The sequence below is a fragment of the Amphiura filiformis genome, chromosome 20, assembly GCF_039555335.1.
Source record: "Amphiura filiformis chromosome 20, Afil_fr2py, whole genome shotgun sequence".
Classification (NCBI taxonomy): domain Eukaryota; kingdom Metazoa; phylum Echinodermata; class Ophiuroidea; order Amphilepidida; family Amphiuridae; genus Amphiura; species Amphiura filiformis.
The window spans coordinates 51,888,772-51,915,034 of record NC_092647.1 but is presented as its reverse complement, the minus strand read 5'-3'; the positions used below and the strand labels follow the sequence as shown (position 1 = coordinate 51,915,034).

Here is a 26,263-nt window from a genome sequence, read left to right as displayed (position 1 = left end):
CACTCCCCCCTCGGGGCTCGTGCATTAGACGCATCAACATCAGCGTGCATGCATTATTTTGTCTAATTTCTCTCCCAACAAATGTAATGCGCTCATTAACCTATAATTACAGTAATTTTTGTTGGCTACCTGTAACAGTTTCTGATAACTTGCATAACATTTCATGAGATATGGCAAAATGTATGCATAATCTCGGGTGGGGGCTCAACTTGAATTTTGGTAGTGGTGTGCGGCGCAGAGCACCAAATGTTGGCAACAAAGAACTGATTTTCGGGGAAAATAGGGGCTTGATGAACTGAAATTAGGGTCAAATTATAGGCTGTGGAGCTAAAAAATTTCCAAATTGTTCCAAATTTGAGCTTAAAGAGCTACAACAATTGTCCGAGTTTGAGGCTCAAAGAACTAGAGCATATCCAAATGTGGGTCTTAAGGAACTGCTAGAGCCTGAAAAAGGGACCCTTGACCGCCGCACATACCTGTACCACCTTCACATGTGAGTGCCCCCCCGACACATAGACACTCTTAGAATAAAGGTGCAACTATACAGTACCCTAAGCAATTAATGTTTAAGATCTATAAATAACTTTGGAAAGTTCTTTAAAGAACATTGAAGATTTATATAAGCATAGAAACTTTCTAATTCAATAATTCAGGGACCCATAACAAAGTAAAAAAGTGAAAATAAGAAGCATTAACCCTTTTTGGTTCTAAAAATAATTTTCTTGGCTAAAGAACCTATTTTCTGTTAAACTTAGAACCCTTTTTGAGGATTCTTTCTGAATGGTTTCTTAAAGGTTCTTGAAGCTTAAGGTTTTACAAAGAACTATTTTCTTGGCTAAAGTACTTTTTTTGGAAATCCATTGGTTTTCCACGGGGTTCTTTGTAGAATCAAAAAAGTTCTTTATTCAAGAAAATAGTTCTTTGTATCACATAATCATTACTTAAGGTGCTGTATACGAGACAAAAAAGGTTCTAAGTTGCACTTTTTTCTGAGCGTGTACCCGTACAAGGTCTCCTACTCACCTGTTCTCTCAGTTTCAGTAGCTTCTCAATGTTTGATGCATTCAGTTGTGGCTTACTCCTCCTAGCACTTGGTATATCTGTCAGTGGTTCCACTGGCTCTGCTACTTTCATCTTCTCTTTTACAGCTTTCTTCTTCTTTTCTTCTTTCTCATGCTTCCCATCATGAGCAGGAAAACGAATTCCCAGGGCTACACGTTTCTTTTTCAACTTGGCTTTGCTGGAAAATGCCACACTACCCTTCTTTGACAGTTCTTCTGATTTTTGTAGCAGATCATCAAGAGAGCGAGTTCGTTCTTCAGCGTTTTCAATAGCATCATCACTGATCTGTTTTTCATCTGATTCTCTCTCTGATCTTTCTTTTTCAGGCACTTCTCTCCAATCATCATCCCATTCATCATCTTCATAATCATCTTCATCTGCATCAACAGAAAATTGATGGCGTAGTAATATGCTATTCAATGGTAATTCCGCCACAGCTTGTTTAGAAGGAATTTTCAATTCAACTGACTTAAGTGCAGCACCTTGTCTTATTTCACTCAGGAGGGTGGGTTTTGATTTTTCAGATGCAGGTAATGACGGCATGTTTGCCATTTTGTGAAATGGTGGTCCACCAGGTGCAGGTGGTGCTCTACGAGATGATGGTGGTGGTGGTGGTGGTGGTGGTACTGCTGCATCAGGTGCAGGTGGTGGGGGTGGTGGTACTGCACCTGGTGATTGCTGGGGTGCTCGTGCAACAGGTGCAGGTGGTGAGGGGAGTGGTGGTGCTGCACCAGGTACTGGTGGGGGTGCTGCAGCACCAAGTGCAACTGGCGGGGGTGCCGCAGGTGCAGGAGGTGGTAGTCCTGCTGCCTTTGGTAGGCCTATTGGTAGTGCTTCATAATCATCATAGGAACCACCTGCAATGCCACCCATCCTTTCTTTAGCAGAGGGTGGTGGTGGTGATACACCTGCCACCCACTCATAATCATCCTCAGATTCCATTGTACTTTGTCTCATCAATACTGGCGAGCTTGGGGGTAAGTCCTCATAGGGGATGAATCCATCATCATCACCCCCTCCTGCGATACCACCGATACTTCTTTCAGCAGAGGATTTTGGGCCTATTGGTAGTGCTTCATAATCATCAAAACTATCACCACTACCACCTGCGATGCCCCCTATGTCTCTTTCAATAGTGGATGGTGGTACTGATCCAGCCAGCTCCTCATAATCATCTTCAGATCCCATAGTCATCTGTCTTGACAAAAACGGCAAGCTCGGTGGTAAATCTCCATAAGCATAGGTATCCTCATCGCTATCTCCTTCATATCTCTTCCTCATTTTTGGAGACTCTGCACGTGCACTTTTTGCAATCACAGTAACCGGCTTAACATCTTCTTCATAATCTGCATAATGAATTTCTTCCACTGTTTCAGGGCTCTCTGCACGCGCTGAACCTAAACAAGGCATGATGGGAACAAGCTCGACTGTGTCATATTCAAGGTCATCTCCTTCTAACATATCTTCTTTCAAGACCTCTATGCGCTCTTCTGCAATGCTATCTGCACGCATTTGTGCACTCAGTCTCATTGGTGGCAAATCCACTATCCTGTCAAGTGGTTGGTTATCATATTCAAGCTCAAGGACAGGTAGTAAGACCTCTGCACTTTCATCACCTGTATCAAAGAAATATAACTTGGTATAAAATATTTTGAATACGTGGATCCAGGGTTTCTCTACTGCCCAATGACCCCCTTTTTTCATCAGTTCACACCCAATGACCCCCATTTTTTAGAACTCACCAAATCTGCACATTTGTTGCACAATTCGAGCCCATTTTGAACAAAAGTAACATTTCTGTAGCAATTTTAGCTCCAAAATGGCAAATTTTTGCACATTTATGCCCAAAAGTTATTTTTCATGGTCAATGACACCCAATATTTAGTATTTACACATAATAACCCAGATTTCTTGGAGCCATCTATGAATGGACCCCTTTTTCAACAAAAACCCAAAAAATGGGAGACGTGATTTTGGGGTGTGCTAAACCAAATACTTGCCTTCTTCATGTATTTCTTCTTCATAAGGAGTTGTTGATTCATCTCTTACAGGCGGTCCAATGTCAATGGGTTGAAAGCTTTCTTCAAGAGATTTACACCTGTAAAATGTCAACAAATCACCATTACGATTATACTACAAATTATTTCAAGGCACTATCATTGAAAAGATAAAAAAATAAATAATGATAATGTTGCAAATCAACTATTGAATTTTTTTCAGTTATTTTTAACATGGATTTTCATTTCTATGTCAAATTATTTATTTTTTTCTGCTTTTTTTGTCGCAATTTTATTCTATAAAATATACATTTGTGTGTAAATTGAGCCCGGGGTGGCACTTAACACAAATGACCATACGGGTATGCTCCCCCGGAAAGACCCCCCTTTTTAGATTTCGCAGCTTCGAAAGACCCCCTATACTTGACCAAAATAGAGCACCAAAAGACCCTTGATTTTGATAATTTCAGCTCTAAAAGACCCCCAAATTGCTCATTCCTCATATTTCTATTTTTTTCCTGACGATTTTCAACCAAAAAGCAAGAAAGACCCTTGATTTTACTGTTAGCAGCTATGAAAGTCCCCATTTTACTTGTTTGCACCCCGGTTCGCAGCTCCAAAAGACCCCCTTTTACCGGTACGCATCAGCTCCCAAAGACCCACCACCTCAAAATTCTGGGGGAACATACCCACCAAATTTGATGGTGTTATTTACATATATTTTGATTTAAATTGAAAGCCACTGCTCATTCGATTAAAAAAGAAATATGTAGGCCTACACTAATCTTAAACAATAAATTTTTTTATCTGATTAGAAGAATATCTTGTAAGCACATGGTGTTTATCATGTACGTTTTGCAGCTGCATACACTCGGGTCCACGAAAAGCTCACCCATCAGTGTGCAGTTCTTTAACCCCAATACAATTACACATTCATTGAATGACCTTTGAAAATTTGGGTACAAAAACTCATGCTCTGCAACTTGAGGTCAAATTTTGCACTATGATTGTTTAATTGAGGTTATTGAACAATGCCATTGGGATGAGGTTCATAGTGATACTTACAGTTGAGCCCACTCAGCTGCCTTTTCCAATTGATCCAAGTGCTCTAGCTCCTCTGATTTGTACACTAAAAGATTGAAATAAAATCGAAAATGACTTCAAGTTCAAGCTGGGAGCATAAGGATGGCCAACTTTGTTTGAAAGAACTCACATTGTGATTTTCGAGCAACAGCCAATTACAATTAGAATTGCAGCGAATAATCTCATATGCTATATACCAGGAGAAAGAATTAGCGATTAAACAAACTTAGGCCAGGGCTCCTCTGCATGTCATCTTTTTCAGAAAAAGTAACATCTCCAAGTAGTACACGATACCAACACACCCCCACCCACAACACATAAATGTTACTGATTACAGCCAACTTGACAAATTTATGTGAAAAGCAACAAAAGCGACTTACCTTGCTGTGACGGTACTGGTCTGGGAGTTTCTTGTTGCTTTTTATAGACCTTATCAATGACAGAAAATGCTTTCTTGGCACTGCGTCTGACCCGGAAGTAAAACTTGGATAGCTTGTCAGCTACCTGCGATCAAAAGTCACACAAAATGTTGAAAATGGAAAAGTGAAGTAAATTGTAAACCATAACTTTTAATGAATTTTGCCATGTACACAAAACTTTATTTTGTTATTCATTTTGTTATTCATTTACAGGAATGCCTTTTGTTTTTCAAAGCAATTCTCATTTTGAAACAAAGAAAATCCTGCTGTAATATATTTTGACATACCATTATGCAGAATTAATATTTAGTCTTCCTCTCTCATTTTCGGGCCACCCTGTAAATGGTAAAGCCTGTCCACTCTTCCAAACTTTAATGCTCTGCATGCCAGTCATAGTCTTCAAACACAAACATTTTTGAGATGTTTCCTCAAAATATCAAGAGCTATCTTAAGAACAACTACACCATTTCTAGGCTTGTTTGTACTTATTTTAATACATTTTTCATGCTTATTCCAAATATGGTCATGAGAATTTTTTTTAAAATCCTGCTCAAATATGTGACTTACCTCTAGTACAAGTGAGCTGTCTGGTTTGAGTTTCTCCTCTGCCACTTTGTGTGCATCCTCATAATACCTCTCTGCTGCATCAAATGACAGAGTCTCAGTAGCTGTATTAGCTGTACGCAAAAGATTGGCTATCTGCTTCTCTGGGTTCACCTACAAGAAAACAAATAGGAAATCAATTCAAATCACCACATGAGAGGCAGAAGCAGGAATCATTGAGATAAATGTTTTAATTTATTTTAAATTTTTATCTCGATGCAGGAATCATGCCATCTTAAGTCAGGAATGGAGGCAAAATTGAGATATTTGCGCATTGCCCAGAGTAAACTTGCTGCCTATGTGTAACGGGGCAAATATTTTTGGCTGGCCGAGAGGACGGGAAGCAATTTTGGCAGGTAGAGGGGGGGGTCAAGCAATTTTTGGCACACATTGATGTGACACTTCTAAAAAGCTCTAAAGAGGCTTAGGAAAACCAGAAATGTTTAAAATTGCAAAATTTTCTGCTCACTACATTTGCATCTTGCGCAAATTGTTGACAAACCAACTAGGAACAACAGCATCTTGGACCTCTGTTTTACAAATTGCCCATCTTTTGTGAACAAAGTTAGTGTGCAAGCTGGTATTAGTGACCATGATGTCGTTGTCATCGACGCAAGTATTAAGCCCAAATTTGTCAAGCGCCCAAGGAGAAAGATTTTTCTCTTTAACAAGGGCGATTATGCTGAAATCATTAAAGAGATGGAAGCTTTCAATGACCAGCTCTCAGATGAGTTAGTAGCAGAATTAGACATTGATTCTCTGTGGATATCCTTTAAAGATTCTCTGCAATCAGCCATAAACCAGCATATTCCTTCCAAACTGAGTTCATCTAGACTAAGTCAGCCTTGGATCACAGATGGAACCAAGAGAGAAATTCGTAAGAAACAACGACTTTATAACAAAGCTCGTAAAAGAAGTAGCAAAGCTCTTTGGGAAAAGTTTAAGCGAATTAGGCGTCGTACTGACCGCAAGATCAGAAAGCAGTATAAGTCTTATGTCAGGGAGGTGATAGGTGCTAGCCTTCAATCCGAGAACACAAAGCCATTCTGGAATTTTATAAAGACTAAGAAACAAGAGGTGTTTGGTATCTCTGGCCTAGAGGTCGCTGGGCGTACCATCTCTAGTGCCAAGGACAAAGCTGATGCATTAAATAAACAATTCTGTTCCGTCTTTACAAAGGAAGATCTGTCAAGTATTCCTGATATGAGCAATGGCTCAGTTCCTGATTTGCCCCCTGTAAATATTACTACGCCTGGAGTTGAGAAACTTCTCCTGAACCTCAAGACAAACAAAGCTTCAGGACCAGATAATATACCCGCGAGAGTTTTGAAGGAGTGCGCAGTATCTATTGCTCCGATACTTCAGAAGATTTTTCAAAAGTCTATCGACTGCGGTATGTTACCAACGGATTGGCTCAACGCAAACGTGTCCCCCATTTATAAGAAGGGAGACAGGTCCTGTCCTTCAAATTACAGGCCAGTCTCGTTGACCTGTATATCCTGCAAATTGTTAGAACACATTATTCATCGTCATATTATGGACCATGTCGACAAGTACCATCTGCTTACTGACCTCCAACACGGTTTCCGCAAAGAAAGATCATGCGAGACTCAGCTGGCAGCGTTGACTGAAGACCTTGCGCAAATTCTTGATAGAAGAAGTCAAGTTGATCTCATCATAATGGATTTCAGCAAAGCGTTCGACATGGTCCCTCACAAACGCTTACTCGCTAAGTTACATCATATCGGCATCAGAAATAACATTAAAGACTGGATTGATAGTTTCCTCACACAACGTCAGCAGACAGTCATCATAGATGGTGAAAAGTCTGCCAATTCCCCCGTTACTTCTGGAGTTCCCCAAGGAACAGTATTAGGCCCGTTATTGTTCCTCATGTACATTAACGACCTCCCAGACTCTGTAAACTCTCAAGTACGCTTATTTGCGGATGATTGCATACTCTATCGCAAGTTTCATCCCAAAGTGATTGTGACATTTTACAAAAGATATTGATTCATTGTGCAACTGGGAACAAACTTGGCAAATGAGCTTCAATACTTCAAAATGCTTCACCATGCATATGTCACACAAGAAGAAACCAGTCATCCAACAATACAAAATGGGAAATTCCATCTTACAAGAAACTGATCACCATCCTTACTTAGGAGTGGAATTGTCAAAAGATCTTTCTTGGTCCAAGCACATCAATCAAGTTACTGCCGGGCAAATAAGATCCTTGGCCTTCTGAAGAGAAACCTGAGATGCTGCTGACGAAAAGACCAAAGCCACTGCCTATAAGACATTAGTTCGTCCCAAACTTGAGTACTGCAGCAGTATTTGGGACCCCCAAACACACCCACATTGAAACAGTTGAAAAGGTACAGCGCAGAGCGGCACGCTTTGTCTGTAATGCCTACAAGCGTGAAACCAGTGTTACTCATCTCCTCCATGAACTAAAATGGGAAAACCTGGCTACAAGACGCCAAAAAGCTCGTCTCACCATCATCTTCAAAGAATTCAACTCATTGGCACCATCAAATATTACCAACCGCAAGTTCACACCTAAAGACCAAATTGGCAGATCAACCAGAAACAATCACCCAAATAATCTCAAGAGAATCAATGTCAACAAAGACTGTTATAAACATGCACTCTACCCATACACCATTCCGGAATGGAACCTCTTACCCGCTGACGTGAAGACAACAGAAAACCTGAAGTATTTCAGATCTCAACTTGACAACATTGACCTCAAAGAACTCTCTAGGAAGGCTCACTTTAATTAGTCAGCTGCATGCATGACAACGCTGCATGTTTAGATAGCCACACCAGGCGTTTTCGTGCAGGATAAGCATTCTGAAGGTTCTGAAGGTTCATCTTATATCAAGACCATTAGGTTTCCAAATTGGGATATGTGCGGGGGGGGGGGGCTGTTTGGCAGGCCCGGGGGGGTAACAATTTTAGCAGGCCAAAAGAGGCAACTTTTGGCGATTATTGCACAGCCCTAAATCCTATCTTTAAAATTAATCCTTAAATACAGCGGTGGTGATGGTATCAGTAATTCTGATGGTTAAGACAGGAGGAGGAAGAGATGCAAATGAAAAAAGAGGAGTTAGCGGAGGAGGATACCTACCTCTACTTGAGGAGTAACTTCATCTTGCCAATCCAAAGATGGCATATCATCAACACCTGCCATTGCTACTAAATCAGATACACTTGGTCCTGTATTTGTAGACAAATCTTCTCCCTTAAAAACAATAAATAAAATTATATCCATGTGATAAATTTGATCCAAACACAAAATTTATATTCCTACCACACAACTTTCAGATGGTGCACATAAACTCCTCAACAAAAGTTTGGAAAGTTTTTGCAAGCATCTGTATCTCAAATTATTTGTGACATATTCATATCGTATTGCATATCAATGGATAGCTACAATACTCCGCTTTACAATGACACCCCATTTGAAACCATAACATTTTTCACAGCTGAGTACACGCCTTGTGAATGTAGTGGGGTCTCACACAGAATTTGCCAAATTGACCATTATTCTGTGCTCAAACAACGCCAGCCACTAACCTCAATAGTGGGTGGAAAAACCACAAGGCGTGTAGTCAGCCGTGAAAAATGTTATTGTTTCAAATGGGGTGTCATTGTAAAGCGGAGTATTGTAGCTATCCATTGATATGCAACACGATATGAATATGTCACAAACAATTTGAGATACAGATGCTTGAAAAAACTGTCCAAACTTTTGTTGAGGAGTTTATTTCATCATGTAGAGCAAGTCTGTATCAGAACCACGACCTGATGCAGTCTACTCTTGCTGAAGAAGGGTGTATGGAGTACCATCTGAAAAATCAAAGGTTGAAATATGGGTTTGAATTTGATCCAAAGTAAATAATTTTAATTCAATCTTACATTCCCACACACACATCACATAATGTAACTAAACAACAGAATATCTTTTTATCTCATAGGGTGTATTCATCATCATCAGTTGTTTGTGGATGGAATGAAGGAAGCATCAGAAGTATGCTGGCCCAAACTCTTCTGCTTTCATCAGTTGTTGAATCTCTGGTGGTTGCAGGTTAACCCTAACCGCCTAGGGGCTTTTTGGCGACGGGAAGGGAAAGAAGGAAAGAATAAAGAGAGAAAAGAAGGAAAGAAGTTGTTTGCTCTGGGTGGGATTCGAACCCGAGACCCCTCGCATGCCAAGCACTCGGTCGGCGACACCTTGCCACGGGTCTTGGGCTTCGCTGGCCAGCGAAACCGTGCCTATATATCACTTAGGGCGATTGCGTCATCACACCACGTGGGATGCATGCACGAACAGCGCATATATCAAGTAGTATTTTGTAGTATTCAGGGCTGTTAGGGTTAATATACCACTCTTGATGGTGTCAGGGTATTGAAGAGGCATTCTGCCTCTATTTAGTTACCTATCAGGAGGAGTCCAGAAAATCAGTCAGCAGACAGGTTGGTCAATTGGGAGAATGCAGTGACCAGCACTAATGTTGTCTGATTAGTGATGACACAAGGAGAATAATGCCATAGAGATCAGTGTTTGGAATGTGGTCTCACTAGCAGACATAATTAATACCCGATCCAACAGTTGGTGTGTAGTATCCATCGAGTCAGTCCTCTATTAGCTTCCATTTTCTTAGTAATGGTTCAAGTTTCTGACAATACATTTACAGAATACTTTCAACAGCTTCAGGCTTTGAAGAGTCTGATTTTCACTGATGTTACGGTACAATAATATCGGTATAATAATAGATAAAGCTTTTAGTCATTAAGCTATCCCTAATTTTTATTTAATTTCATAAGGCCTAACAAAATTGTTTGATTGGCGTAACCCGACCGACCTTAAAAATAGGCCCGACCCTGGACTTTTTTCTTATTCTTTTGCAAATTTTTTTAAAATTGAAAAAAAAAAAAAAAAAAATTACCTAATTTTTTTTGTATGTTAATTACGCCAATCAAACAATTTTTTAGGCCTAATGAATATTGTGGGCCTACCTCTCGTCTTTCTTCGACTGCAATAAAGCTGGTGTAAGGAGTAATGATGTTGTACTCCATGCTAAGAGGAACAATGGAGGACTGAATCTCCATCTTCTTGGCTTCATGATGTAAGCGATCGGAATGAAGAGCGCCCTCTTCCCAGTCTTGTACAATGGCTCTTGCTGCAAGTTGATGGAGTATCTGTACATTTGTCAAATAACAAAACAAACAAACAAAAAAACAACAACAAATTTTACTTTATCATACACCTTCCACAATTACTTTTATTCTTTCTTTCTTATATCTATATAATAATACTGGTAGTCTGTCCGTCTTGGCGTCTAGCTGTGTGTCGGGGTGTGTGTCTGTCTGTCCACCCTTATTCTCGGAACAGACAGGTCGCATCATGGCCCTCAAACTTGGTGGATAGGTGGACTTGGTCCAAGCCAGAGCAAGTTTGCATTTGTTGCAAATGGGGTCTTCCCTCTTACTCCCCATAGGTTGCCATGGCCAGTCTCTCAATATTATCTCTAAGTAACCAACATAATTAATATGCTTGGCTGGTGTAACTAAAAGAACAGTGGCGTGGGTGGGTGTAACTAAAAGAAGGAGCACCGAAATGAGACACCAATGTCAAGGCCAATTTTGGATCATTCAGTGTCATCCATGGTCAAATCACCATAGATTGTCGCAGGTTCATGAAATTTAGTGGGAGCGGCCACCAAACAAGACAAAAAATGTCAAGGTCCATTCAGGGTCATATCGCCATATATTGTCGCAGGTTCCGAAACGAGACAAAATGTCAAGGCCAATTTAGAGTCATTCGGGGTAAAATCGCCATAGATTGTCGTAGGTTCAAAAATTTGGTGGGAACGACCACCGAAGTGACACAACAAATGTCAATGTCATTTTGGGGTCATCCAGGATCAAATCACCATTTTGTTTTGCTTAGTTTAATGTAACATTTTGGGTCCTTCTTTCCCAAAATGATTTCCAGTTACCTCTTCAGTCATAATAGGGTATTTAAATAAAGGCCCATAATTTAATGCCCACATGACCCATGGGCGCTGCCATACCAAGACCATCAAGTGATCAGTAGATGTGCTACAATGCTAAGAGATAGGAACTTTTCAGACAAAATATCATCGAAATTACTCAAAATTGTATAAGGTAATTCATTACACATTGGGAGATACTACTTTTTTAGTATGTTTTGAAGAACTAAATTTTGGAAGTTTTTAAAGACAGAAAAAAAAAAAGGTTATTGACAGAAACTCTTGAAATAATACTACAAAGGTGCAAAAAACATGACAAATTTTCTAGAAAATTTGGACATTCATGCCGTGTTTCCAATTGAAATACACATGAAGACCGCTCGCTGTGCCAAAGGTCACTTTTCCAGCCTTCCTGTCTAGCTGTAATGTCAGTGCCCATCTGGTCACATGGGCATTAAATTAAGTGCCTTTATTTAAATGCCCTAAGACGACTGTTATTGTAGCAAGCAATCATTCCACATTGTATGTTCTTGTGCAGCATGTGTAGATACACAACGACATGCTGATCAAATAAACGTTCAAATGGCTTTTCGAACAGAACAAAATAAAATGACTTGCCATTCCTTGTGAGTTCTTGATATCTTCAGCTGCAAATTTGGTGATGACCTCCTTGCTGCCATATGGCACAGTAGGAACATCAGCTTTCAAAACAACCTGGAAGAAAATATTGACAGAAGTATCAGTAGAACACTCAGCTTTCATTTAGGTAGGTATTCAATGTCAATTTTTAAAAGTAAAAACTGACAAATGTTTAGAAAACTGATTTCAATTTCACACACTGACTAGAAATGCAACCCAGGCCAGGTATTACCTTCATGTAAGCATACAGTGCCAGGAATTTTTGTAATTTGGGGTTTTTATTGTGCAGGGGGCAAGAAAAATATGGGGGGGGGGGTAAATGCCCCACTTTCCTCCTTAGTGGCGCAATAAAGCAGGCTGAACCCTCAATGAAGTCTTGACAATTCAACCTTTGCACAGATCTGCCATCTTGCTATCAAAACAAAGTTTTCCTTGCAAACACATGCGCAAAAAGTGCATTTTTGTTTTTCGCCCTCATTAGCAACGTGTCAGAAGGCTTTTGCAAAGCATTTGCAGCAATTAAAGCACACGTTTGACAAGCGTAGGCACACACAACAAGCATTTTGCAGGTAGAATCTAGTTTTGAGATGACCGCACTGTTGCGTGATGTAACGCTTCATAAAACTACAATAAATCAGGAGGTAAAGATGACATGGTTTATTTGCTATTCTGCCATGATGGAGACTCCCCGAACCCAATGAGGGCGTGATTTATTATTACGTACCCAGGGGTATCAGATCCCGTAACACGCACGATCGGCGAATAGGCCAATTTTGAGACTGCTTACATGATGGATGGACCACTGGCCACCTGCCTGGTAAGAGACACTCTTCTATCCCCTTACTCTCACCTAACACACTACCAGATACTCACCTGTGAACATGAGTTGACAAGTGCATAGACCACAAGACGGGAGCCACTGAATACCGTAGTGATCTGTGCTGGAGCTTGCAATGGATCCCTGTCTTCAGATGAGGGTTTGTCTTCATTTCCCCATTCTATGCCAATGTTACTCACAGCTGGTTGACAACATCGACTGATTTGATGTTTCAGCTTCAATAAAATGCATCAAAAGCAATGTTACAGTGACGTTAACCCTAACCCGCCAGGGGCTTTTTGGCGACGGGAAGGGAAAGAAGGAAGGAATAAAGAGAGAAGTTGTTTGCTCTGGGTGGGATTCGAACCCGAGACCCCTCGCATGCCAAGCAGATGGTTGGCAACACTTTGCCACGGGTCTTGGGCTTCGCTGGCCAGCTAACCATGCCTATATATCACTTAGGGCGATTACGTCATCACACCATGTGGGATGCATGCACGAACAGCACATATATCAAGCAGTATTTTGTAGTACTTGGGCGTGTTTAAGAGGTAGTCATATTAGGCAAACAAAAAGTCAAATCAAATTAGCTCCCCCCCCTTATTTTACAGAAGTATTGTTAAAAAGCTGTTGTCTCTTTACTGTGCCTCTATCATTTAAAGTTTGGAAATTGGATGAAAATTATATTCCACAAAAATTACCTCTGCCTTTTCTTACATACGCCTAACAATGGTATACCCAGCAAACACAAAACGTTTTCGACATCATTCGCAAAAGGTTATAAAAGGTTGTCAGAAAACGTTTAAATGTCGGGTTATATAAAGGGTATATTAAGAGTATAAAACGTTTTCACAACCTTAAAAAATATTTTTTGATAATCTACTGCTCAGCAAACAAAAATGTTTTACAGAAAACGTTTAAATATCGGGTTATATAAAGGGTATAAAAACGTTTTAATAACATTCCAAAAACATTCTTGAAAACTTGATACAAAACATTCTAAAGAGAATGTTACTTTGGGGTTGAAAAAATATTTTGCGAAAAATGTTTGCCCAAAATATTTTCAATAACGTTTTAAAAACGTTTTCATGACCTTTATATAACCCGACATTTAAATGTTATTAAAAGGTTTTGAAAAAACCATTTTAAGAACATTTGTGTGTTTGCTGGGTTCAAATATTTTAACATAATGTTATTTAAGTATTGACACAATATTTGGCAAAAAAGTTTGCAAAAATAGTTTACAATAACATTGTTTGAAAACATTTAAAAATATTGTTGTAGTGTGTTTTCATACAAAACGCTTTTAAAACGTTATCATGACCTTTATATAACCCGACATTTTAATGTTATTAAAACGTTTTTACCTAAACCAAAAGCCAAAATATAACTTATTTAAAACGTTTTTAAAACGTTTTTGTGTTTGCTGGGTAAAGTTGGTGGCAATTTGAACCATTTTGGTGCGACACTTTGTTCTGTGCGATTTCTTCAGAGTATTATATTATTGGGAATGACTTCCAGGAAATAGAAAACCTAAAAAATATATTTTTAATCTCAACATTTATATAAAGGTCATGAAAACATTTTTGTTTTGAGGTCTATAATCAAATTTTGAGTGAAATTGCTCTGGTGGTGTAGATATCATAAAATAATGGCCAGTAGACATGGTAGAGCACATCTTTAACTTTATGAAAAAAAAACCCATTTACAACTACTTTTTGAAAAGGTATGTCTAAAAAGGTTGGTATTTCTATATTAAACTGAAAAATCCAGTATTTATATTTGTGTGGTGGTGACAGTAAAGCTGAATTTATACTCGATCGCCGAGCGATGCGATTAATCGCTTTTGAAAAAGCGATTTGCAATCGCCAATTTTGCGATGCATCGCCCGTCGCTTTTGCATTTATACTTATCACGCAGCGATAGCGATTGCAGACGACAATTAAAATATTCTAAATGCCACAAAATACATTTTAAAACATCAGTTGCTGTCAATAATTATTGCTTTGAATTAATTCATCATCAAAAGTTAAAAATCGAGAAAGATAAATTAATTAGTAAAATAATAGATCCAGTTGGTTGTATATGATTGGTTGACGCATTCACGTGTCAAGCGATATCGCTGGGAAGTTGAGATTTCTTCAACTTGCAAAAGCGACGCTGTTTTTGCCTCCGCGATTTGAATCGATTGATCGGCTTGACGCTCTGGAAATGTAAGTAAACATTGAGCATGCGTGAAAATCGCTTTTCTGCAAAAGCGATTGAGTATAAATTCAGCTTAAGAGCCCAAGTCACTTACCTTCTTTTCCCATGTCGACTTGGCTTTGACATCAAAAAATTCAAAATCGCCACCGCCCAGACGACTCATTGAACGCAAGGTGTGGTGATCAGCTGTAGAGCTGTATGTGTTAATGCAATGTATAAATTTCAATTTCATAATTTGTCATGAGAATGAAAGAACATTATATGGAAAGATTAAAATACATGAATAAGCCCCAAAAAGTTATTTCTGTGTCTTAAAATCATGAAGCTCATACCAATTAGAATGTAACTGCAGAGTCAAATCCCTTCATTTTGCAACAGACCTCAACTTTGAATTGTGTATTTGAGATGAATGTTGGCATGCTGGTAACATTTGGGTACAAAAAGAAAAGAAAACATCCTTTTATAGACCGAACAACCCATATATCAAAAGCATACACATCTCACATATATATCTAGACCCATCACGGCATAGGCCCAGTGATTTTGACATATTTTGGCTTGGTGTTCACATTCATGATGTCATTACTGTCATATTCTAAAGTACTATTTAGCCGAGGTGTTAGTCCAAAATATTACGATGATGACCCCATGTCAACATTGGCTATTAAATATAAGGGCCAAATTCATGACAATTTGTCCCCATTTCTATTTTCACAGATGACCTTTTGAGGTCATCTAGTAGACTTTCTTAACCAGTAGTTTTTGTTACCCTAACTACATTTCAGAGTTTGAAAAGTGAACTTTGACACATGTGCTGTGAAAATTCTTGTCACCAGCACTGAGCAGCAAGTTTGCTCCAAAAGTGGTTTATTTTTTTGCCTTATCTTACCTCATCCCAAATGTAAAGATTCTTGATGTCTCCCTATTCTGACTAATAGCCATCAGTGTAGCTGTCTCATTAGACACATGACCATCACTAACCAAGAAGATATTACAAGGCTTAGTATTGCCTTGTTTGAGTAGGAAGTATGCATGCATAGGATTCCAGGCCTCTGTGCTGCCTCGGTTGGCTTCAGCTTCCTGGATGAATCTCAAGGCTTTGTCTAAGGTTGGCTTTGATTTGGTTTGGCTAGATGGGAAAAGTTCTTCATATTCTAAAAGTAGAAGAGAAATAATAATTGTAGTTTTTATTGCTGTATTACTCATAAGCTTACTCTCTCTCTCTCATCCCCCAACACACACACACCTACCCACCCCATGCACCGACTGACTCATTCCCCAATCAATCACAAACTCACTCACTCACTGACTCAATCAATTAATCAACCACTCAATCTAACCTGTGCCAAAGATGATCACATTGAATGTGCATGCAGCAGGTAGTTGTCTGAGTATGAGCTGTGAGAGTGTCTTAGCTTCTTGTAGGTTGTTTCCTTGCATAGAATTGGACAGATCCACCATGAGGATGATCTCGGGATCATTGATAACATGGGTGACAAAATCTGGGTAGAATACCAGCATGACTGCCTGAAATGATATAAAATAATAAAAGTAGCACTCATGTTACAAGCAACCATTACTGCGGGTTCGAGTCCCGGCGACGCCATCGTGTTGTGCCCTTGAGTAAGGTACTTTATCTCGATTACTCCTCTCCACCCAGGTGTATATAAATGGGTACCGGCATTCTTTAATGCTGGGAAGGTAACAGACTCGCTGTGGAGGAGGTGTAGCGACCCCCCTACAACAAAATTACATGGAGGAGTCTGGCCCAATCGCCAATGAAAGAGAGATGGGCACTCCGTTCACTGTTTATATACAGGTTCGCATCTTTTACCTTTACCTTTACCTTATAATGAATAGAAAAAAGTACCAAATTGTGTAATATGGGATTATTCTTTTTATCCATCATCATCTCGATGATGAGCCCACTTTTTTACATCGCTTTTCATTATCTTTCAACAGAAAAGAGAGCAAAATAATAGATAGATACATGGTAGAAAAGTGTTTACTCTGATGATAAAAAACAGTAAGAACAGTGTATAAATAAACAAAATACTTGGAATTGCATATTTAATGTGTGAAACATGCATTCCTCTATGATGATAACAATAAAAACTTGGCACATTGAATTTGATTTTTTTTAAATATTATGTGTGGTATGCCCGGGTGGTATGTCTAAATTAGGGCAGTCCGTATTTAGGCCAGTCCTTATTTGGACTAGCTACTGCATCATATTCAAGGTTACAGTAATTGTGCTTGTAAACAAATTGTTGTATTTCTCCAATTGAAAAATATTTTGTTGTGGGCTCGTGATAAACAATTTTGTTTTCATAAGTGATTTCTTTACTATCGCCAAAGCTATACCAATCTATTAGTTAGACTGGGTTTATATTTTAGTTGCCAAAATTTTTTTTAAAAACCAGATACACCTTAAAAAAACACCAAAATTACAAAAATTTCTGCATCAATTTTGTGCAAAATTTGTTTATTTTGCTCCCCCTTGAAATTCACTTTGCCCACCTCCAATAAAAATATAAACATCATGATTTTATGTCAAGGGTCAACTTGAGTAAAACCTAACCAATAATAAGGCACACTCACCTGTTGATTCCGTTCTGGATTAGTTTCAAGCCATAGTCTTGGTGAATGAATCTCTGCTAATCCAATGAAAAGTTGGAAACTGTCACCAAGTCCTGCACCCCCTGATAGCTTCACACAACCTTGGCTGTTTTGATACTAAAATCATATAATTAGAATGGAGAATAATGTTAAAATGGGTAACAAAACAAAACACAGAGATAAGGATATATCTACATCATATACTTTTTTCAAGTGAATAAAGACAAAAACAAGTGGAAATCGAGGTATTGGGCAGGATCGAGAGGGGTGATATATACATAATAACTAAAAAATGTGTAAAAGGTTTTATGATCAGGCATGTTACTAATTTGTGACACATTTAGGGGTAAAATATGCCATTCTCATGAAAAGGGTAGTGGGATAAATCACTGAGTGATGGTATGAGAAATAAATCTGCATTTTGATGGGGTAAACTGGGGGGGGATAAGTCTAGCTCTCATTCGAGACAGTTTTAATAAAAAAAATATATTAAGTTTATGTGATTAACCGTACCTTTGTTTTGATACAATGAGTGGGTGATTCAACACTGCGGATATCACTGGCCATGTGTAATGAGACCTGAAGAGATTCCTCCCTGGAAGTAATCCATACAACATTGAAATGTTCATGAATGTGGTCTGATGTTGTTTTATTCATTTTGCTTTTATGCAGTATAATTTTGTAATACTAATCTGAGCAAATAACTGTTAATCTATCAATAACAATATTGATAAAGAAGACATGACCTTAATCTCCCACACAGGGGGTGTAAATTTCAAATGTAGTCGCCCAATTTAGCATGTTTAGGTAACCCGATTAGAAATTCACACTCCTAGTGTGGAAGATTAAAGTCATTGTCTTCCACAGGGGTTGTATGGATTTAAACTGGAATAGCCATTATAGCCTATCATGTTTTGCACATGAAGTCTTCATGTTTTTAGCAGTCCATGTTAAAGACCACAAGGCAGCAGATAGAGCATTGTGTTTATTGCATATAAAATGTTTTCAATAATGTACCTTGTGTGTGTGCTGGCATCAACATGGACACCTGCTGCATCACTATCTGCATTATCTTTAGCTTGGATTTGCTTCCGTTTCCATGGTGCAACACTTCCTAAAAGAGTGAACGCTAGCCTGCCACCCTCTACAGCCAATTCTGTGACATATGTGATTTTGATGAGTACGTTGGCATTTGGCGGTAGATTTCCAACACTCACTGAGAACACATTCTGCGGAAAAATGAAGAAAAAATGTAAAATAAGCAAACAAAGCATTCCATAAGAGATTCAATTTACCCTTTTATATAGCATACAGGAGGATGACCCAACTTCATCTCATGTACACACTTAAAACAACATGTTCCTATGCACCTTACCCCTAAATTGTAGTCAAATTTTGACCATTATTGTGGTTAAATTTTGACCACAATTTAAGGGTAAGGTGCATAGTTGACTACTATGTGGTCAATTTTGACCACATTGTTTTAAGAGTGTATAACAGCCTAGCAAGGGGTTGAGGTGCCCAGGGGCAAGGATATAAAATGGCTCCCCCAAATTCCTGACACAATAGCAAAAATTTGCACTAATACCACTAATTTGGTTATAATCAAGTTCAATTAAAATGGTCTTTCAAATGACTCTTTATGTTGAAATACACACAAACCACACACCATATTTGGGGTGCTGAATTGGTTGATTCCGCACTAGGACTGCACCCAGCATGCCCAGGGCAGTTCTGAGTGACCAATTACAATATAGCTTCTAAAAAGTAAAGCTCAAACCTCTTTAGTCTACCACCACCATTCTTCCCATGTTACTGATTGGTTGAATAAATCCTAAAAGTGTTCTTGCAACCAATCAGCAGGTAGTGCGCATGGGGTTAAGCCTCTTCAGTCCTACCCCAATTCTTACCATGTCACTAGCTGATTGGCTTAATAAATCCCAATAGTGTTCTTGTAACCAATCAGCAGGTAGTACTCACAGGGAGTACTCACAGGGTAATCATTTTTATCATACTTACTGGAGATTCCTCATCCATGAGGTAAGCCCCATGTCCTTCTGCAATGGCTTGTCTGTATTCACGCTTAGCTTCTTCTTTCTCCTTGACGACACCAATGACATGTTTGTCATTGATGTATGCTTCAAAGCCACACACCGCTGCTTCATCATCAAGTGGAAACACATACTTAGCTTCTATAGTGGTGTTACTATGATTCTTGTATGATTGAAATACTATTACCTGGTAAGAAAACAAACAAATCCACATCATAAAGGCAGAAATAGTATAGAAATGCCCATATCATACTTGCAGTCATAGTATAGCCTGTCGATAGCGAGTGAAGCAAGCACAAACCGCGGCACCTCTCGAAGAGCGAGCGAAGCGAGCACTGAGCGTAGCGAGGATATCTTGGATCATCATAGGTATCAGAGTTCACCACAGAGCCTGTGCTATTGCAGTCACAGCAATCAAAAGACATATTGATTCAGTCCTTCCTAGCGACTGTGGTTTGTTCGATTGAGTTCATAGCTAGTGTCAATTTTTGGCAACTTCTGATCCACAGACCTATATTGACCAGTCCTTTTTCTGATAGGATGACCAGAGATTTGTACAGATAGGTACAGATACAAAATAATGTACATATCTTATGCAGACTTGCAATGTTGGCAATTTACACAGAGTGTCACACCAAAATGGTTCAAATTGCCACCATTATAAAATACGTAAGAAAAGAGAGAAATAATTTAACAAAAAGAAGGCCAGTGATTTTAATTTGTTATGCACAGCCATAGACCCACACGCCTCTGCACACATTACAGGAATTCACTGCATCTGTGGCTAGAGACACATCCTACTATACTCTTCTGCGAGAGACAAGGGCACATGTACTGATATTCTATCATATGTGTACAATCCATATCAAAACAATGCACTTGTCAGCTGCTACATGTGCCTCATTTCACATACTAACTAGGAATAAATGCCAGACTCATCTCAAGTGGAGGTCGCTTCAAATTATCCCCAAGTCACATGGTTAAGGAATACAGAGAACATTCTTTAACTATGTGACTTGGAAGTAACCTCCACTTGAGATGAGTCTGGTATTTATTCCTAGCTATTATGTGAAATGAGACACATATAGCACTCAGGCATACCCATAAATCAGTTTTCTCCTAGAACACATATTATTCAGATGACCAATTTGACCATGTCCTTTGATGAGATGAATGAAACAAATTCCAATTAGTTTTGGCACACCAACTTTAATATTTGTGGATTCCTAATCTTGCCTACTTACTTGTGAAGCTAAATCCTGAATCTGTGCTCTAACATGAACAGCTTGTAACTCCACTGTAGGATGGTTGTCATCCCTAGCAGCTATCAAACCAGACTGGACATTAGCGGCAGGATTGAATGCACATTGCACATCGGATACATCTTGAATAGTAAAAAAATGGCGAAAACAAAGCATGAACTAGTACTTAGACAATAATAACTTTACACCACCTACGTCAGACTTGACATTTAATATGGAATACTTTTTCGCAAAATTCCAAGACTGGTCTGGTAGAGGTCTACATAAACGACACGGGGTAAATATTAATTGGGGTGTGTCAGGTTATGGTGCAAAATAATTGTTTGGCAGAAAATGTGCTTTCCATTAGTTTATATTATGGCGCTCATAATGTAGTAAATTAGCCTAAAATGGGGGATTTAAGGAGACTGAATTTGAATTTTGTGGGGGTAAAATTTCTGAATTTGAGCAACATTATTCTGATATTATCAAATTTATTGAGGTTGGAGGCAACTTTATTGAACCTAAATACCAATAAGTGTTCGTCAGAACTCAAATGCATCTGTGATCTACCAGTTTTGAAAGTAGGAGGAGCTTTAAAAAATATGGCTCTATAAAGTGCAAGAGGTATGCACTCAGAAAATTTGAATGGTTCCCTGGGGCCAAATGTTATAAACTTACTGTACATAAAGAAACAGTGTGAGTTCATTGGACAACCAGGAATCTGCACAGTTGTTTTTGTACGGTAAGTTTAGGCACCAGAAACAAATTGGTTCGATCTTTGGATCGACCGTCGATGCTCGTTATTAATGAACTAACACCTAATTAATCAAAATTAATGCTAAATTTATAGTGGTCAATATCAATACAGGCAAATATTCATAAGCTATAACAATTAGCAATAGTTAATTAACTGTTGTCATAAATAATAAGGATCGACCAAGCATTTTGTTTCCAATGCCTTATAACATTTCCCAGGGGACCATTCAAATTTTCTGAGTGCATACAGCTTTTAAGAGCCCTATTTTTAAGCTCCTCCCCTGTTCAAAAACTTAAATGTATTTCAGCTGTGATGAATGCCAGTTGCTGACGAAGTTTAAGAAATATCACCTCAAACCCCTATAAATTTGAGGTTATGAATTAATAATCAGCAGACATAGAAGGTTCACACTCACCTATCTTGCTTATTGGCTTCTCAATACTTTGATGATATGAATCCGTCTCTTCAACAGACACCTGACGTTGAAATGACTCCACTGTGTCCTCAGGAAATGTAAACTCTACCACATACTGGATGCATTGCTGGTCTGCAGAATACACCACAAACTCATCTTCCTATAGTACGATAAAAAGTTTGGTACCTGTGTTATACAGTACACCTCAAAGTTACAATGGGGGCACAGTTATTACAACTCTAATGTTATTTTGTTTATATTGTATAATAGTACTGTATTTTATATATGAATGTATATGCCAAGATGATTTTGATGTAATATAACTAATTTACACTTTATCATGCTAAAAGTGTGTTAAAACAGGGCCCTTAAACTGAAAAGATCATTTTTATCTAAATGCTGTTATCCCAAGATGCCACTCATGCAGTTTCACTCAAACAATTGGTGAGTAAAACCTAAAAATGCAGGCCAAAAAGCCCCAAAGGGGCCCGAAAATAAATAAAAAGGTGGGACTTTGGACTCACAAAAAACCTGAATTCAGGTTACAACCTGAAAAGTGGCATCTCTGATCATCACCTGAAAACTGTAAATTATTGTGCGGATGCATATAATTAATCATTTTAAGGCGACAGTGTAGAACTTAACTTGGTAAAGACCCCCCTTGGACATACCACCTGTTTTCAATCTGAATGCACCCCTCTCCCATCACCATGTGTGCTGTTTAAAACCTTCGGAGGTGCAGCAATACCCATATCATTCTGAAACATCTCCTTCATGCTATCCAGGGCAAGTAAATACCTCATTCGGTAAAGGACCCCCATAAAATACCACCATCCACTCTTGCTATTTCATATGCAATGTTACACCACAGACTGTAAAGAGAGACAGTCTGTGGTTATATCCTTCAGGAAGTGCCTCAATAGTAGTATCATGCTCACAGAACTCCTTCCACCTAGGGCACTAAAATACCTCATTTGTGGAAGGGCCCTCTGGAATATACCTCTGACCATGAACCCTTGTATAATCGATAGTAGAATCATGCTCAAAAATCTCCTTGCTTTTGATGTAATCCAGGCAACTTAGCAACACATTTGGTGAAGCTTCACTTACACAAAATTACTTACTGTGAATTGTGACTGAACCCCATCACCATCTGCAACTCCATGTGTGCTGTTATATCCTGCAGGTGGTGTCTCGATAGTCATATCATGTTCAAAGATCTCCTTGATGTTACCCAGGGCAACTTTAGTAACAACCATCAATCTGGTACCAGTCAATTCACTTGGGGAGGAATACAGGCTAGCTGTGCTATGGGGTCAATAGAAAAACATAGAATTAAAGCAATAATGTGTGATTTGCATAAAGAATAGATTCTTATTTAAATGTTTGTTTTCACTGATCACTTTATCCCCTTTTAATTTCGAGCCAAACAAATGATGTGTGTACTACGCTCGCCGATTGTATTACATGTAACTCCCGGGGGGGTCACTCCCATTGTGGCCTGTACACGATCGGCGCGAATGAAAACGCGTAAAACGGGTAGTTTTTCGTGGGTAAGCACGATCGCCAGTAACGCGTTTAGGGTGTCAAAAACATGAAATATTGGAAAAAGGGTAGCAAAATTGCAATTGCTAATACGAAATGAAATTTAGGGTATGAAATTTGATGCAAGGAATAAAATCCCTGTTTAGGGTATTGTTTTAGCCAAGGGTTAAATCCTTGTTAAGGGTGCTTTTCAAAAGTTGATTATCGCGGATGGTGTACAGGCCACAATGGGAGTGACCCCCCTGGGATGTAACTGCACGGAGTATCGCGCTCGACATGTGTACATTCAAGCTGACATCCACGGTACATGTTAGCAAGTACTCGATCGCTGAACTCTGAATAAAACCGGGTCAACCCGATTTTAATACAAAAAGTTAAATTTTACTGTTATTAAAGCGTTTCAGGCTTAGTCTTTTAAGTGGTATTTTAGTATACCACTGGGCATTATAATTATGCAAAAAGTAGAAATCCGAGTCAAATTGAGGGTGTCGCTGTGAAGCAAATCACACATTATGGCTTTAAGAACCACTAAAATAATATAGTGAAATATATTGTTTGGGTTCATCATAGCAAATTACAAATTACTAGGGATAGGAGGTTCACATTTGTGAACAGCAGTTACACTTGGCAAAATTTAGAGGGCGCAAACTTACAAAACTGCTGAAACCATCAGCATATTATGATATGGGAACAAATTGAGTAGAATTTCTTACCTCAATCTATCACCAAAGTACAAGCCACTTCCCAGTAATCCAGCATCACGACGCATAATGCCAAGCTCACTGACAACGATTTTAGGAAGGAGTAAACCTCTGGAAAGAAAAATTGAAATCTGTGATTTAAGCTGCTGATGATCATGGTTTATTAGCCTGTACTGAATGAGTACCAGGTGGCTTATTTTTAACCCCCTTGAATATGATTTTTTTTAAAAATTCTCCTAGAGTTTGGTCCTGTGTGGCATGACATGGGTTACCAAATACCAACTCTAGGGGTTAGCTGTCCCTGCCCTAAGCAAATATCTTTCAAAAAAGCATTTTGAAATCAAAATAGTTTCCATTTTGTAAAAAAAAATTGCTTCTAAACCATGATAGTCTTGCAATCTGCATGGGGCCATCTCCTTGTGAATGACCATGCCAAGGTAAATAGCTGGTCTGGTAAATAGCTGCAGGGAGCACGATGGCCTATTGGTTAGGGTGCAAGCTTCATAATCGAAAGGTTGCAGGTTCGAGCCCCACCACGGCCAGTGTGTTGCGTTCTTGGGCAAGACGTCTTAATTCCCAATTGCTTCATTCCACCAAGGTTTAAATGGGGAGCTGCTGGGGGTAATCACAATCTAAGTCTGCTGAGAGTACCTGCGCATCAGTTGCAGACTTGTGGAAGCGGAAATGAATCTAATATATCCTAATGGCAGTGGAATGATTGTTGAAGTGTTGAAGGGTACAGAATGCTTATAACCAGCCTCCTCAGTCATGTCAGTGCTATCCCAGCAAACACAAAACGTTTTTGACATCATTCGCAAAAGGTTATAAAAGGTTGTCAGAAAACATCATTATTTTGATAATCTACTGCTCAGCAAACATTAATGTTTTACAGAAAACGTTTAAATGTCGGGTTATATAAAGGGTATAAAAATGTTTTAATAACATTCCAAAAACATTTTTGAAAACTTGATACAAAACATTCTAAACAGAATGTTATTTTGGGGTTGAAAAAATATTTTGTGAAAAATGTTTGCCCAAAATATTTTCAATAACGTTTTAAAAACGTTTTCATGACCTTTATATAACTCGACATTTAAATGTTATTAAAACGTTTTGAAAAAAACATTTTAAGAACATTTCTGTGTTTGCGGGGTGCAAATATTATAACATAATGTTATTTAAGTGTTGACAAAATATTTGGCAAAAAACTTTTGCAAAAATAGTTTACAATAACATTTTTGAAAACATTTGAAAAATATTGTTGTAGTGTGTTTTCAAACAAAACGTTTTAAAATGTTTTCATGACCTTTATATAACCCGACATTTTAATGTTATTAAAATGTTTTTATGTAAACCAAAAGCCAAAATATAACTTATTAAAAATGTTTTAAAAACGTTTTTGTGTTTGCTGGGATGACTCACATAGTGAATCATAACCCCCAACCCCAGCGGAATAACACAAACAAAATATGTGACCATCCACCACGAAGTGGTAGTAAAGTCTAGATTTTCTGGTTATTGCAGATTTTGAAAGAATGCACTTTCAGCTTTAAAATGATACCTCAACCAGCTGGAAGTGAAGTTATGGTTCATTAAAGGCCAAATTCCTAATATATTTTACATAGAAATCCATTTACTGTTTTTGATTGTATCTCAAAATGGAAAATGCTGACTTTACGACCAGTTTATGGTGGATGGGCACATATTACCTTGAGAGAATGCCAAGGAAGTTAGCCGGTTTTGAGCAGTGTAGTAGCAGCTTATCATTGCCTACAGAATGGTTATAACCAGCCTCCTCTATGCTACGGCTCACAGCAAATACATTGTGAATTGTCACAGGATTGTCTCTGAAATAAAAGTTGTGAGCAGTATTTTGATTCAATTCACAATTACAAGGTTGTGAGCAGTTTTAAGTAAAATTAAACTAGCCATATAAACTCCAAGATATTTCCTGATTGGCGATGATGTCCTACACTGGTTGGGGCATAGGGCTGTTTGGGCCATGCAGTAAAAAATATGAAGTTGAAGAAATTAAAAAAAATGTTGAAGTTGATTTTAAAATCTGCAGGGATGTGAGTCAAAGCTTGTGAAATATCCAGATAAA

The 26,263-nt window shown here is 38.5% G+C and overlaps 1 protein-coding gene across 1 annotated transcript in view; it reads right to left on the bottom strand.

Moving 5' to 3' along the window:
• The window catches only part of LOC140142372 (protein mono-ADP-ribosyltransferase PARP4-like), a 49,342-nt gene that overhangs the window by 3,377 nt on the left and 19,702 nt on the right, over positions 1-26,263 (bottom strand). The window contains exons 10-30 of the mRNA XM_072164341.1: positions 25,869-26,006; positions 24,172-24,270; positions 23,038-23,221; positions 21,914-22,073; positions 20,742-20,881; positions 19,466-19,684; positions 18,464-18,675; positions 17,960-18,041; positions 17,429-17,563; positions 16,168-16,354; positions 15,717-15,981; positions 14,922-15,021; positions 12,679-12,858; positions 11,785-11,880; positions 10,190-10,372; positions 8,298-8,411; positions 5,129-5,278; positions 4,523-4,646; positions 4,125-4,188; positions 3,063-3,160; positions 1,024-2,678 (exon numbers count right to left, since the gene is read on the bottom strand). Of these exons, the coding sequence (XP_072020442.1) occupies positions 1,024-2,678; positions 3,063-3,160; positions 4,125-4,188; positions 4,523-4,646; positions 5,129-5,278; positions 8,298-8,411; positions 10,190-10,372; positions 11,785-11,880; positions 12,679-12,858; positions 14,922-15,021; positions 15,717-15,981; positions 16,168-16,354; positions 17,429-17,563; positions 17,960-18,041; positions 18,464-18,675; positions 19,466-19,684; positions 20,742-20,881; positions 21,914-22,073; positions 23,038-23,221; positions 24,172-24,270; positions 25,869-26,006 (4,585 nt within the window). The remainder of the gene's footprint in view (positions 1-1,023; positions 2,679-3,062; positions 3,161-4,124; positions 4,189-4,522; positions 4,647-5,128; positions 5,279-8,297; positions 8,412-10,189; positions 10,373-11,784; positions 11,881-12,678; positions 12,859-14,921; positions 15,022-15,716; positions 15,982-16,167; positions 16,355-17,428; positions 17,564-17,959; positions 18,042-18,463; positions 18,676-19,465; positions 19,685-20,741; positions 20,882-21,913; positions 22,074-23,037; positions 23,222-24,171; positions 24,271-25,868; positions 26,007-26,263) is intronic.